The sequence below is a fragment of the Zonotrichia leucophrys genome, chromosome 26 (genome assembly GCF_028769735.1).
Source record: "Zonotrichia leucophrys gambelii isolate GWCS_2022_RI chromosome 26, RI_Zleu_2.0, whole genome shotgun sequence".
NCBI classification, from domain to species: domain Eukaryota; kingdom Metazoa; phylum Chordata; class Aves; order Passeriformes; family Passerellidae; genus Zonotrichia; species Zonotrichia leucophrys.
Genome location: NC_088195.1, coordinates 5,499,293 through 5,512,455, shown reverse-complemented (window position 1 = coordinate 5,512,455; position 13,163 = coordinate 5,499,293). Strand labels below are relative to the sequence as shown.

Here is a 13,163-nt window from a genome sequence, read left to right as displayed (position 1 = left end):
TCCATACGAGGGGGTTCCCATGGGGGTAGGAGGGTCACAAAACTCCCGAGATTCGGGGAACCCCATGGGGTTTGGGGGGTTGTGGAGCCCCCGGGATAAGGGGGAATCCCGGAATAAGGGGGATCCGATAAGGGGAAATCTCAGAGATAAGGGCGATGCCCGGGATAAGAGGGTTACGTGCAGGCCGGGATGACCCAAAAAAGCCTCTGCTAATGGGGACCCCACTGAGTTTGAGGGGCGCAGAGCCCCTGGATATGGCGGACCCCCGGGATAAGAGGGGCCCCCGGAATAAGAGGGAATCCCGGGATAAGGGGGGGGGGCCGGGTTAAGGGGGTTCTGTGCAGGTGGGCGGGAGGCACAGAATCCTCTGCTAAGGGGGAGCCTGGGGGGGCCGCAGAGCCCCGGGATAAAGGGGGGCACCCGGGATAGGAGGGGACCCCCGGATAAGGGGAAATCCTGGGATAAGAGGGACCCCCGGGATAAGGTGGGATAAGGGGGGAAGAAGTCCCGGGATAAGGGGGATCCCCGAGATAATGGGGATCAGATAAGAGGGACTCCCGGGATAAGGGAAAGAAATCCCGGGATAAGGGGGAGCCAGGGGATAAGGGGGACCTCCGGGATAAGGCGGGGATAAGGGGAACCCCCGGGATAGGAGGGGACCCCCGGGATAAGGGGAAGAAGTCCCAGGATAAGGGGAAATCATGGGATAAGGGGAAATCACCGGCATAGGAGGGACCCCCGAGATAAGGAGGAATCCCAGGATAAGGAGGAACCCTGGGGTAAGGGGGGATAAGGAGCACCCCAGGATAAGAGGGATCCTATAAGGGGGATCCCCGGGATAAGAAGGGTCCGATAAGGGGGACCCCTGGGATAAGGGGGACTCCCGTGGCGTCCCGTCCCGTTAAGCCCCGCCCCCAGCCGCGCCCTGCCTCAGCCCCGCCCCCAGCCGGGCGTGGCCGTGTCACGAGGGGGGCGGGGCAGCGATCGCGCGGCCATGGCGGTGTTGGGGTACTGGGACATCCGCGGGGTGAGTGGGGACCCCCGGGACAGCCCCGGGACACCTCCGCGTGGGGCGGGGGCTGCGCGCACCCCAAAGGCGGGGCCGGCGGTCCCCCTGCGCTTTTGGGGGGATTTAAGGGGTTTTCGGGGCTCCCCCCGCTTTTTTGGGGGGTTTCGGGGGGTCCCTTTGGTCTTTCGGGGATGTTCGGGGGGGTTTGTGGGGTCCCTGCTGGCTTTGGGAACGGGGGCTGTGGCGTTTCCGGTGCATTCGGGTGGGGGCGTGGCGGGGCTGTGGGGTTCCCTTTTGGCTTGGGGGGGCTCTGGGGTTTCCTTTTGGCTTGGGGGGGCTCTGGGGACCCCTCTGAGCTTTTAGGGGGCAGCCGGGGGTCTGGGGGGGGGTCCCACTGATCTTGTGGGGGGGCTGCGGGAGCTCCCTTTGAACTTGTGGGGGGTCTTGGGGGGTCTCCCCTGGGTTCTGGGGGTTTAAGGGGGGGTTTCGGGGGTCTCCTGTATCATTTGGACAGGTTGTGAGGGTCCCTCTGGTGTTTTGAGGGAGGCGGCTCTGGCCCCTCTTCCCCCTCCCCCCGCTCCTCATTAGCACATTCCTAGTGAGCTCTAATGAGGCTCCCTTATTAGCCTTGGGCGGGACGGCAGGGGGTGCCTTTTGGGAGGCTCTGATGAGTCCGTGGGGATCCCTCTGGTGTTTTGGGGGGTCTTAGGCTGCCCTCCTAACCTTGGGAGGAACTGTGGGAGCCCCTCTGGTCTTTGGGGGGATCTGGGGGGGACCCTCAGGTGTTTTGGGGAAGCTGTGGGAGGTCTCCTTGATCTTTTGGGGTTGATCTGGGATGGATTGTGGGGTCCTGCTGCACTTGGGGGTGGGAGGGTGTTGCTTTTGGGGGGGGTCCCCCTGTGCAGGGGGTGCTGACTGGGGGTGCTGGGAAGGGGGTGCCGTTTGCCCTGCCCTGTGCCTCAGTTTCCCCGTGTGTGAGCCAGCTGCAGGCTCACAATTAGGGGGTGTTTTTGGGGTGTCTCACTGATCCCCCTCCCCAGCTCGCCCACGCCATCCGCCTGCTGCTGGAGTACACAGAGACACCCTATGAGGACAAACTCTACAGCTGTGGGGAAGGTGAGGGGGTCGGGGGTCCCCACACCACCCTCAGCCTCTTTTGGGGTTTTTGGGATGGACACAGCATCACTAAACCCCCTTCCCTTGCAGCTCCCAACTATGATAAGAGCCAATGGATCAACGAGAAGGAGAAGCTGGGGCTGGACTTCCCCAACGTAGGTGTCAGGGGCTGGGGGGCAGGGGCTGGGGGTGTCTTGCTGTCCCAGTGTCCCCATGTCCCTCTGTCCCCTCCAGCTGCCCTACTTCATCGATGGCAACACCAAACTGACCCAGAGCAACGCCATCCTGCGCTACATCGCCCGCAAGCACAACATGTGTGAGTGGGGGGCAGGGGGCTTGGAATGGGATTAAATTTGGGATTGGAGTGGGACTGGAGTTGGGGTTGGAGTTTGATTAAATTTGGGGTTGGAGTTAGAGTTGCAGTGGGATTAAAGCTGGGTTTGGAGTGGGATTATAGTTGGGATTGGACTGGGGCTGGAGTTGGATTAAATTTGGGAAGGGAGTTGGAATGGGAGTGGGATCAAATCTGGGATTGGAGTGGGTTTGGGGTTGGGGCTGGAGTGGCCTTGGAGTTGGGATTAAATTTGGGATTGGAGTTGGGCTGGATTTGGATTAAATTTAGGGTTGGAGTGGGCTTGGAGTTGGGATGGGAGTGGGGCTGGAGTGCGGCTGGAGTGGCATTAAAACTGGGATGGGAGTTGGGATTGGAGTGGGATTAAAGCTGGGGTTGGAGTGGGATGGGGTGGAGATTGGAGTGTGATTGGAATTAGGCTGGAGTGCACTTGGAGTAGGATTAAAGCTGGGATTGGAGTGGGATTGGAGTTGGGGTTGGAGTGGGATTAAAGCTGGGTTTGGAGTGAGGGCTGGAGTTGGGATTTGGAGTAGGGTTGGAACTGAATTGGGGCTCAGTTGGGTTTGGTTTGGGGTTGGAGTTGGATTGGGGTGTAGGATGGAGTGGGGGTGAGCATGGGGTTGGAGTTAAAGGGACCAACAACCAGCAGCAGGGCTGGGGTCAGGGAGGGTTTGGAGCAGCAGGGCTGGGGTCAGGGAGGGTTTGGGCCCCCAGTGCTGATCCCCCTGTGCAGGTGGTGAGACAGAGGAGGAGATCCTGCGTGTGGACATGCTGGAGAACCAGATCATGGATTTCCGCATGAGCCTTGTCATGGTCTGCTACAACCCTGACTTTGTGAGTGTGCTGCAGGCTGGGGGACCCTGTGCCAGCATTGGAGACCCTGTGCCAGCACTGGGAACCCCAGACTGGGAGGGTGCTCCCCAGAGTGGCAGGCTGGGGCTGCCCATCCTCACCTTTTCCTTCCCTCCTCCCTCAGGAGAAGCTCAAGCCGGGCTACCTGGAGCAGCTCCCAGGGAAGCTGAAGCTCTTCTCCAACTTCCTGGGGGACAGAAAGTGGTTTGCAGGGGAGAAGGTACTGCCAGGGCTCCCGTGGGGGCTGCGGGGCTGGGGAGGGGGTTTGTCCTCACTATGTGTCCCCCCCATGTCCCCAGCTGACCTTCGTGGACTTCCTCATGTTCGACGTGCTGGATCAGAACCGCATCTTTGAGCCCAAGTGCCTGGAGCCCTTCAAGAACCTCAAGGACTTTGTGGAGCGCTTTGGGGTGAGCAGGGGCACCCCAAGGCCACCCCTGGGTGGGGCTGCCGCGGTGGGGGCACCCCTGACCCTCTGTGTGTGTCCCCAGGCTCTGGAGAAGGTGGCTGCCTACTTGAAGTCCAGCCGTTTCCAGAAGATGCCCATCAACAACAAGATGGCCAAGTGGGGCAACAAGAAGGTGTAGGAGCTCAGCACGGGGCTCAGAGGGTGGGGGGAGTCCTCACCCAGCCCCTCCAGCACCCTCCACCCTTGCGGGGGGACAGCAGCGCCAGCATGATGCCCCCCAGGGCAATAAATCATTTTTAGATGTGGCACCCTGTGCCCCCACAGGCCTTGTGGTGTTGGGGGCACTGAAGTGACCCCCACCCGTGGTTGGGGTTTGGTGGGTGTGGGGTGAGGTGGGGTGCCTGCCCCATGGGACCCATTCCCAGCGTGGCTGGGTTGGTTTGGGGCAGGAGCTCAGCCCGGTGCTGTTCCCAGGGCCCTCCCTGTAGCCCTGGGAAAGGGAAAAGGAAAGCAGCCCCGCGGCTCCCTTCTTCCCGCCCCCGCTCCTCATTAGCACATTCCTAATGAGCTCTAATGAGGCAGCTCTGACAAAGCCCGGCGGGAGGGAGCCTTGGTGCCCTGCCACCCACGCAGGGTGCTGAGCGGGGTGGGCTGGGGACAGCCCTGTCCCCCGGGGCCCCTCCTGCCATCGGCTCGCTAAGGTGGGCGGGCACCAGGGATGTGCCTTGGGGGCTGCGGAGGGGTGAAATGCGGGGTCCCTCTCCCTGCCCTTGTCCCTGTGCCCCTTGGCCCTGTGCCCTTGTCCCTCTCCCTGCCCTGTCCCTGTGCCCCTTGTCCCTATGCCCCTTGTCCCTGTGCCCCTTGGCCCTCTCCCTACCCTGCCCTATGCCCCTTGTCCCTCTTCTGCCCTATTCCCCTATTCCCCTTGTCCCTGTTCCCCTATTCCCGTTGTCCCTCTCCCTGCCCCGAGGTGCCCCCCAGACTCTGCACACCCCATTGCTGTCACTTTTATTTTCCACATCAATCCCTTTACATTTTTGGGGGTGCAAAGTCCCTTCGCACACCCGAGCCCGCCGAGGGGGGTGCCTGCCCCCCTCCTTCCTTTGGGGGGGCCGTTCTGTGATTTCCAGGAGGGTTTTTCTGCCTTGGGGGGACAGGCGGGATGTGGGGGTGGGTTCGCCCCCAAACCCAGCCATTCCCAGGCTGCTCCATCCGGGGTGGGCACGTGATGGGGACATCGGCGTGGCCTCGGGGGCTCAGTCCATGGGGCCGATCTGCGGAGAGAGGGATGGGATGAGAGGGGAGGGGGCGTGAGGATGGGGATGAGGATCCCTCCCCCCATGGCCCCGGACTGGGGCGGGGCTGCGGGGCCGGGGGTCCCACAGCCACAGGAGTGAGGAAGGGGCCAGGGGTCCCACAGCCCCTTTAAATCCCCTTTTGTGTTCCCCCTTTTCCTGGGGGACCCCCTGGGCCGGGGGTGGGGGTCCCGCAAGACCATCCCGGGGGTGGGGCGTGGGGAGGGGGCGTGGGCGCGGGTGTCCCGAGATGGGGTACGGGGGTGGGAGTGCTCACCCCCAGGGACGTCCTGACCGGGGACAGCTTGAAGAGGACCCTGCGCCACTCCTCGGGACAGACCCCTCGCAGCTCGTCCGGGCTCATCTGCAGCAGTTCGCGTCCCCGCAGCACCCCCAGGGTCCGCACCGTGCTGGGGTGGGGGGGGACAGGAGTGAGCCGGGCTCGCCCCCAGCCCCAAATAGACCCAGGCGGGTTTTTGGCGGGGAGGGGGCTCAAGGGAGCACCTACATCCGTGAGAAGCCCTTGTCCATCAGCCAGGCCGTCACCTCTGCCGGCGAGGAGTTGGGGTGCAGGGTTGGGGGACTGTCCTGGAGCGGGGACAGAGGGAGGGGACGTCGTGGGAGCCGCCGGCCACCCCCTCGTGGTGGGGGGCGCAGAGAAAGGATGGCAGAGGGGTCCCCCACCTGTCTGGAGCTGTGCCCCGGCTCCGGGAGGGGCTCCAGGATGTTGCCAGGGACGTGTCCCCTGTCCCCCCGCTCGTCCTGCACCAGCCACCACTTCCTCTGCTGGTCCAGCACCTGGGCAGGTGACAATGGGGGCAGCTGGAGGGCAGGGCCGAGGGGTCCCAGCTGTGCCCCCCCACCCAAGGAGGGGCTGCCCCGCTCCCACCTGCAGCGTGTCCCCCTTCCTGACGCTCAGCTCCTGCGAGTTCCTGGCCTGGAAGTCGTACAGGGCTCGCACCAGCCCCTGGGCAGGGAGCGGGGATCTGGGGGCGCGGAGGGGCTGCATCAGTGCCCACATCCTGCCCCGACCCCCCTCAGGTTCAGGGACAGGGGGACACTCACCCTCGGCCCGGATGGTCCCTCCAGCCCGTGCCCGGTGCCTGGGCGGGGGGCAGGGACCGGGAGGGTCGCGACAGAGCTGGGGAAACTGAGGCAGGCGCTGCGCTGTCCTGGAGGCTCCCCCGGCGCTCCTGCTCCATCACGGGGGGCAGCCACCCGTCCGAAAACACCGGCGTGTACGCGGGCACCCGGTCGCTATTGGGGTACTCGGCCCTACAACATCGAGAGGGCACCGCGGTGGGCGCTGGGACCCCCCTCAAACCCAGACCCCCTGTCTCGGTGCCGGGGTGCTGGAGCCCACCTGGATTTGTTCCAGGCGGTGCCGAGGCTCTTCCAGACGCCGTAATCATCATCGCCCAGGGTGTCCTCGAGGAGCTGCAGCGCCTCGGGCAGGAGCAGCGGGCTCTGCACGGACGGGGCCAGCCCGGGGCTGGGGCAGTGCCCGAGCACCTGCAGGGGATGGGGGATTGAGGGGGGATCCCCACCCGTGTCACACTTTCCGGGGGGTGGGACCCGCTCCGGGGGCACTCACGAAGGACAGAGCGGAGAAGATGAGGCGCAGCAGCTCGGGGGGATCCGGCTCCGTCACGTAGGGGCGGTTCCGTCCCTATGGGGGGGGGCGGGAAAGGTGTCCCCAAGGAGCCCCCTCTGCCCTCACACAGCCCCCGCAGCCCCACAGAGCTCCCCAGCCCACCCACACCTCCCTCACCCCACACAGTCCCCCCATTCCTAACCCCACAGACCCTCCCATTCCCACACAGCCTCACATTCTCATGCAATTCCCCATCCCCGCACAGCCCCCCACTGTCACAGCCCCCCTTGCCCCACAGAGCCCCCCACATTCTCATGCAATTCCCCATCCCCACACCCCCCTATTCCCACAAAGCCTCCCCTCCCCACAGCCCCCCACCTTCACAGCCCTCCTTTCCCCACACAGCCCCACAGAGCCCCACATTCTCATGCAATCCCCCATCCCCACACCCCCCTGTTCCCACAGCCTCCCAATCCCCACACAGCCCCACTCCCCACATTCTCATTCAATCCCCCATCCCCACACCGCCCTATTCCAACAGAGCCCCCGCCCTCACAACCCCCCTTTCCCCACACAGCCCCCCATCCTAACCCCATAGACCCCTATCCCCACACAGCCCCACTCCCCATATTCTCCTGCAATCCCCCATCCCCACACCCCCCTATTCCCACAGAGCCCCCCTTTCCCCACACAGCCCCCCCAATTCCCCTTTAGCCCCTTCCCCACATCCCCCCCACTCCCAGCCCCCCCTCCAGCCCTACCAACCGCACCTACCAAGAGGTTGAGGGCGTATTTCACCTTCTGGAAGAAATCCGTGTACTCATCCTTTGGGGGCAGCGCTGGAGGGGCACAGCTGGGGCTGGCACCGGGCTGGGCACACCGGAACCCCGAGCAGCCCCCGGGGACCCTCCCCTCCCTTCCCACCTGACTTTTTCAGCTTCTTCTTGGTACTGGCCGAGTTCAGCGCCGTCTTCAGCCGCCCCACGAAGCGCTCCAGGTCGCCCAGGACGTGGTTGAGGATCTCCTGTGGGGGCGGTGGGGTGTGGGGTTCCCATAGGCAGGGAGTGCGGGGATTTGGGGTTCCCATAGGGAGTACCGGGATTTGGGGTTCCCCAGAGCCTGGGGTTGCCAGGATTTGGGGTTCCCATAGGCAGGGAGTGCCAGGATTTGAGGTTCCCATAGGGAGTACCGGGATTTGGGGTCCCCATAGCCTGGGGGTGCCAGGTGACCCCTCCCCGGAGGGGTCGGTGGGGTGGGCACTTACAACATCCCGCTCCACCTCGGGCATGGCCTGGCCGTGGGCTCGGCCCCGGGCCACCTGCGGGAGCTCCGGCGCGCCTGGGGACATGGCCAGCGTCACCGCTGCTCCTGGGGAAACTGAGGCACGGCGCGGTGCCTCCCCCCCGGCCCAGACTCACGGTAATCCGAGGAGAGCGGCCCCCGCCGGGGGGGTGGCTGGGGGTCGGGCTCGGGGGGCTCTGCCCAGCGCTCCGGGGCCGCGTACGGGGGGGGCTCCGGGGAGCTGCGGGGGTAACGGGGACGGAACAGAGGGTGAGCTGAGCTTGAGGGGCTGTATGGGGGTGTGGAGGGAACAGAGAGGGTGAGCTGAGGTTGGGGTGGGGGCTCTGTGGGGGTGGGGAGGGGAAGGAGAGGGTGAGCTGAGCCCAGGGGGTTGTAGGGAGTGGGGGGAGAGGGGTCTGTGTGTGGGTGTGGGGCAGGAGCGGGGCTGGTTCCGAGAGTGGGGTGTGTGGTCTGGGGGTGTGGGGGAGAAGGAGGAGCGGCCGAGGGTCTGAAGCCAGCGATGGGAAATGGGGTGGGGGACGCACTGTGCCCGTGGGGATGAGGGGACACAGAGCTCGTGGGTGCCATGGGGGGGCTGTGCCCACAGGGAAGGGGAAAAGGGGGTGGGAGGGGGGGGAACTGATCCCATGGATGGGGTGGGGGGTTGTTCATGGGGTGGGGCAGGATGGGAGAACTGAGCCTGTGGATGGGGTGGGGGGGCGGGCACATGGGGATGGTGTAGGAGGGGTGGGAAGGAGGCTGAGCCCCTGGATGGGTGGGGGGGTTGTGTTTATGAATTGGGGCAGAATGGGGGGCTGGGCCCGTGGATGGGGGGGGGTCGGGCCCATGGGGATGGTGTAGAATGGGGGGCTCAGCCCCTGGATGGGTTGGGGGGTCGGGCCCATGGGGTGGGGCAGAATGGGGGGCTCAGCCCCTGGATGGGGTGGGGGCGTTGTGTTCATGGGGTGGGGCAGGATGGGGGGGCTGAGCCAGGAGCTGGGAAAGTGGGGACAAAGGGCCCCCCCTCACCCCTCAGGTGGGGCAGGGGGGCTTTGGGGCGCTGTGGGACCACAAGGAGACCCCATCACCAGACTCACCACAACTTTGGGGAGCGACACTTGGAGCCCCAGCCGAGCTGTCTCCAGGGATGGGCCGCAGAGCCACTTACCCCCCATACCTGTGCCCGAAGTGGTTGCTCTGCTCCTCCTTCCTCTGCCTCAGCACCTTCTCCAGGCTGCTCCTCAGCGTCTCTGCCTGCACGGAGCCGCTGCGCTTAGAGCCCATCCCGGGGCGCTGCCCCCCGCGTTTCCCCGCTCAGGGCTCACCCCCAGGCGCTCGCACTGGAAGAGCAGCACGCTGGTTCTCGGAGGGTTCCTCTCCTGCACGCTGATGGCCAGCACGGCGTTGTCCAGCCCGGCCGAGCATCCCTGCACGCTTCCCAGCGGGAACGCCTCCAGCTCCTCCTGCCAGGCGGAACACCGGGAATCAGTGGCTAGGAAAGGGTTAAAGGGGTGCAGGGGGATTGTGGGGTCCCGATTTAGTGGTTTAATGGGGGTGCTGGTCGCACAGGAGAGTTTGGGGGCTGAGTCTGGAGGTGGGGCAGGGCTGTGGGTGCCCAGATTGGGGGTGCCAGGGCTGTAGGAGCTGCCAGGGTGGGGGGCAGTGGGGTGGACTGGGACTTGGGGATACCTGGACAGGGGGCGGCCCTCCAGGGATTTGGGGGTTCCCATAGCCAGGGTGTGCCAGGATTCAGGGGATGCCCTGGCCGGGGGCTATTGGGATTTGGGTGTTCCCATAGCCAGAGGGTACTGGAATTTGGAGTTCCCCATAGCCCAGGGGGTGCCAGGATTCAGGGGACACTGTGGCCAGGGGGTACTGGGGTTTGGGGGTTCCTATAGCCGGGGAGTACCAGGATTTGGGGGTTCCCATAGCCAGAGGGTACCTGAATTTGGGCATTCCCATAGCCAGGTAGTGCCAGGATTTAGGGAATACCCTGGGCAGGGGTCACCATAATTGGAGGGTTCCCATAGCCAGAGGGTACCGGAATTTCGAGTTCTCCATAGCCCAGGGGTGCCAGGATTCAGGGGACACCGTAGCCAGGGGGTACCGGGGTTTGGGGGTTCCCATAGCCAGGGAGTGCCAGGCTTTGGGGGTGCCCTGGCCGGGAGTACCGGGGTTTGGGGGTGTCCTGTCCGGGGTTACCTTGCTCTCCACATCGCTCAGCACCAGCTCCTGGTCCTTGACCTCCAGGACGACATCCTGGCCCCAGACCCGGCCCTGCTCCTCCAGCTCCCGCAGGCGCCCCAGGCAATCCTCGGCGCTGCGCAGCTCCCGCTCCAGGGGCATCGTCAGCAGGTGCTGGGGGGGACAGGGGGCCACACGGTGCCACACGGTGTCACACAGTGTGACACGGGCCCCTCGCAAGGCTGGGGGGCGCGGGGCACTTTGGGGGGGCTTCTACCTCAACGTGGTGCTGGAAATCGTTCTGGACCTTGAGCAGCGTCTGCCCGTAGTCCTTGCGCTGGTCTGAGGGCACAGGCGGGGTGAGGGGACAGGGACGAGCTGGGGGGGGCACTGAGGGGGTTTTTGGGGTGCAGCCCTCACTCACTGTAGATGCTCTTCCCGCTGAGGCGGGCGAAGCTGTTGGAATGTTGGAGCGGGGTCCTGTCGTCATATTCGCTCCTGGACGGACAGACGGACATTGACACGCCCTGTCCCCTGTCCCGCCCAGCCCTCGGGGGTCCCCGGGGTGGCGCTCACCGGGAGGGGCTGCTGCTCCAGCGGCCGAAGGGGTCTCCCATCCTGCCGGGGAGCAGCCGGAGCGCCTCGGTCCTGCTGTGGGATCCTGGGCACGGTCCTTGTGTCACCCCAAAAGTGTCCCCAAACCCCAGGCCGGTCCTTGTGTCACCGCCGATGTGTCCCCAAACCCCATCCAGGTCCTTGTGTCACCCCAAAAGTGTCTCCATCCTCCCAGCCCGGTCCTTGTGTCACCCCAAAAGTGTCCCCAACCCCCCAGCCCGGTCCTTGTGTCACCCCAAAAGTGTCCCCAACCCCTCAGCCCGGGCGGTGCCGTATCTCAGGTACCGCCCCGTCCCTCCCTCCCCAATCTCCCGCTCCATCCCGGCCCCTCGGGGGTCCCCCCTTGTCCCGAGATGGGGTCTCAGCCCCGGGGTGTCCCCGCTCACCTCGGTGCTGGCTCTGCTGCTCGGGCCGTGCCTGCGGAGGGTGACAGGGCAGGTGACAGGGCAGGGGACAGGGCTTGGCGTCGGCGCCGCACCCAGCTGCTCTTTGCCCTCTCGTTAAAGCGGGGGAGGGACGCTGGGGACACGAGCACCTGGCACCGCCACCACCTCCGCAATCACCCTGGCACCCCACCCGCGGCAGGGCGTGCTGGCCCCGGGCATCCAGCGGGGATGGAGGTGTCCCCAAGGTCCCCCGCCCCGGGGCTGGTGGCTGTGACGTCCCGCAGGCAGGCAGGACCTGTCACCCTGTCATCCGCAGGACTCTCAGCCCTTGGCTGCGGGGCAGTCCCGGCTCACCCAAAGCTGGCACTGCCAGAAAATCCTTCCAAGGTGGTTTGTAGCCAGGGAGGGGCCGGGGTGAGAGTCCAGGATTTGGGGTGAAGGATGGATGCAGGAATCATCATCATCCTCAGAGCCGTGGGGTCCGCTTGGCCAGGGGGACACGGGGTGCCCGGGGGGACACGGGGTGGCCGGGGTAGTGTCTGTGGGGTTGGAGTGACCCTCTGAGCCACCTCACCCGGCACAGTTGTGAGGTTTGGGTTCATTTTAAGCCTTTTGGCTTCTCCGGTGAAATTCAGGCGGTGATGGATCAGCTGGGCCGTGTCCCCTCTGTCCCCAAGGGTACCATTTGTGCTCCCCAGTCCCTCAGGCTGTCACATCCCTGCTCACCTTCTCTCTCCTTTGTTTCCCCAGGTTTACAGACAAACCGACCCCACCACGGGGGGACCCTGGCGTCCTGCACCCCCCAGTGTCACACGGAGCAGGCCACCCTCCTGGGGAGTGTTCGGGGACCGAGGGCAGCCACGCACGGGCAGAACCGGGGGGATCAGGTATTGGGGAGTTGTGAATTCCCCCCATAGGGGAGGGGAAGGGGCGCCGGTCGTGCCTCAGTTTCCCCAGTCGGGAGGGGCAGGGTGCAGTCCCGACTGCGGCCACGAGAGGGCAGCACGTTCCCGCGGCCCCCGCTGTGCCACCCTCCTCAGATGTGTCATCCCCAGATGTGTCACCCCCCCCAGGCGTGTCCCCCCCCGGGCGTGTGTCCCCCCAGGTGTGCCACCTCCCCAGCTGTGCCACCCCACCAGGTTTGTCACCCCCGCGATGTGTCACCCCCCCGATGTGTCCCCCCCAAGATGTGTCACCCCCAGGTGTGCCACCGCCCCAGATATGTCCCTCCAGATGTGCCACCCCCCAGGTGTGTCACCTTCCCCCGGACGTGTCACCCCCCAGATGTGGGACCCCCCCACACATGTGTCACCCCTCCAGCCGTGTCACCCTCAGATATGTCCCCCCAGGTGTGACACCCCCAGATGTGGGACTCCCCAAATGCGCAGCCCCTCAGCGGTGCAGCCACCATGCCCGGCTGGGGATCCCCAGTGTGTGACACTTCCCCAGATGTGTCATCCATCCCCCGAGGTGTGCAGCCCCCCACACGTGCCATCCCTCCAGATGTGGCACCCCCAGATGCGCAGGGTCCCGGCTCCTGCCTGGCGCTGGGGACATTTGGGTGACACTCTTGGGTGGCGCAAGGAGCCACCTGCGGTCCCCGTGGGAGATTTGGGGTTACATCCCCACAAAAACCAAACCCTCCCCGATTTATCGCTGTGACCCCCCCCCCCCCCCCCGGCAGGAGCGGCCCCTCCATCCCCACCCCCGGCAGGGCCAGAGCTCGCCCCGCCCCCCACCAGCTCCTCCCAGTCACCCCACTGGGCAAACTGGGAACGGCCTCGGCTGCAGATTCACTCCAAATCCCCTTTTTGTTGTTTTTCTCCTCAATTTCCCAGCCAGAGGCAGCGATTCCCTGCTCACCCCAGCCCGCCTGTGCCCCCCAGGCTCGGGAAGGGGACACCAACCCCCCCAGGGAGGGCTCGGAGCCTTCTGGAGACTCAGAAATATTTTCCCATTTCAGGTATTGAAGCCCCCAGCCCCAAAACGTGCAGAATCAGTGAACTGATCCCAAAGTGCAGCTGCTTTAGGGAGGGAAATGCGCCCCTGCTCTGCTCCTGGGGAGGGCAC

The 13,163-nt window shown here is 65.2% G+C and overlaps 2 protein-coding genes across 2 annotated transcripts; one reads left to right on the top strand and one right to left on the bottom strand.

Annotated features, from left to right (window-relative positions):
• Window positions 1-886: 886 nt before the first annotated feature.
• Window positions 887-4,046, top strand: LOC135458152 (glutathione S-transferase Mu 3-like). Its single transcript, XM_064733122.1, has 8 exons — window positions 887-1,027; window positions 2,050-2,125; window positions 2,216-2,280; window positions 2,360-2,441; window positions 3,211-3,311; window positions 3,454-3,549; window positions 3,629-3,739; window positions 3,821-4,046. Exons 1-8 carry the CDS (start codon window positions 995-997, stop codon window positions 3,914-3,916), a joined length of 660 nt encoding a protein of 219 aa, XP_064589192.1. The 5' UTR covers window positions 887-994; the 3' UTR covers window positions 3,917-4,046.
• A 699-nt stretch (window positions 4,047-4,745) lies between these two features.
• EPS8L3 (EPS8 signaling adaptor L3) lies at window positions 4,746-10,709 on the bottom strand. The gene is made up of 18 exons (XM_064732822.1): window positions 10,669-10,709; window positions 10,517-10,590; window positions 10,370-10,434; window positions 10,111-10,266; window positions 9,234-9,371; window positions 9,086-9,162; window positions 8,046-8,149; window positions 7,892-7,965; window positions 7,552-7,651; window positions 7,402-7,466; window positions 6,628-6,702; window positions 6,397-6,545; window positions 6,099-6,308; window positions 5,923-6,019; window positions 5,718-5,831; window positions 5,542-5,621; window positions 5,311-5,443; window positions 4,746-5,012 (listed from the first exon to the last, which is right to left on the bottom strand). Exons 1-18 carry the CDS (start codon window positions 10,707-10,709, stop codon window positions 4,995-4,997), a joined length of 1,770 nt encoding a protein of 589 aa, XP_064588892.1. The 3' UTR covers window positions 4,746-4,994.
• Window positions 10,710-13,163: the final 2,454 nt, after the last annotated feature.

Excerpts from the sequence above, each read along its gene's own strand:
- LOC135458152 (XM_064733122.1), top strand. The coding sequence starts at position 995 with ATGGCGGTGTTGGGGTACTGGGACATCCGCGGG. Across the intron at positions 1,028-2,049 it reads GGTACTGGGACATCCGCGGG|CTCGCCCACGCCATCCGCCT; the intron begins GTGAGTGGGGAC and ends CCCCCTCCCCAG. Across the intron at positions 3,740-3,820 it reads ACTTTGTGGAGCGCTTTGGG|GCTCTGGAGAAGGTGGCTGC; the intron begins GTGAGCAGGGGC and ends GTGTGTCCCCAG.
- EPS8L3 (XM_064732822.1), bottom strand. The coding sequence starts at position 10,709 with ATGGGAGACCCCTTCGGCCGCTGGAGCAGCAGCCCCTCCCG. Across the intron at positions 10,591-10,668 it reads TGGAGCAGCAGCCCCTCCCG|GAGCGAATATGACGACAGGA; the intron begins GTGAGCGCCACC and ends CTGTCCGTCCAG. Across the intron at positions 10,435-10,516 it reads CAGCGGGAAGAGCATCTACA|ACCAGCGCAAGGACTACGGG; the intron begins GTGAGTGAGGGC and ends CTGTGCCCTCAG.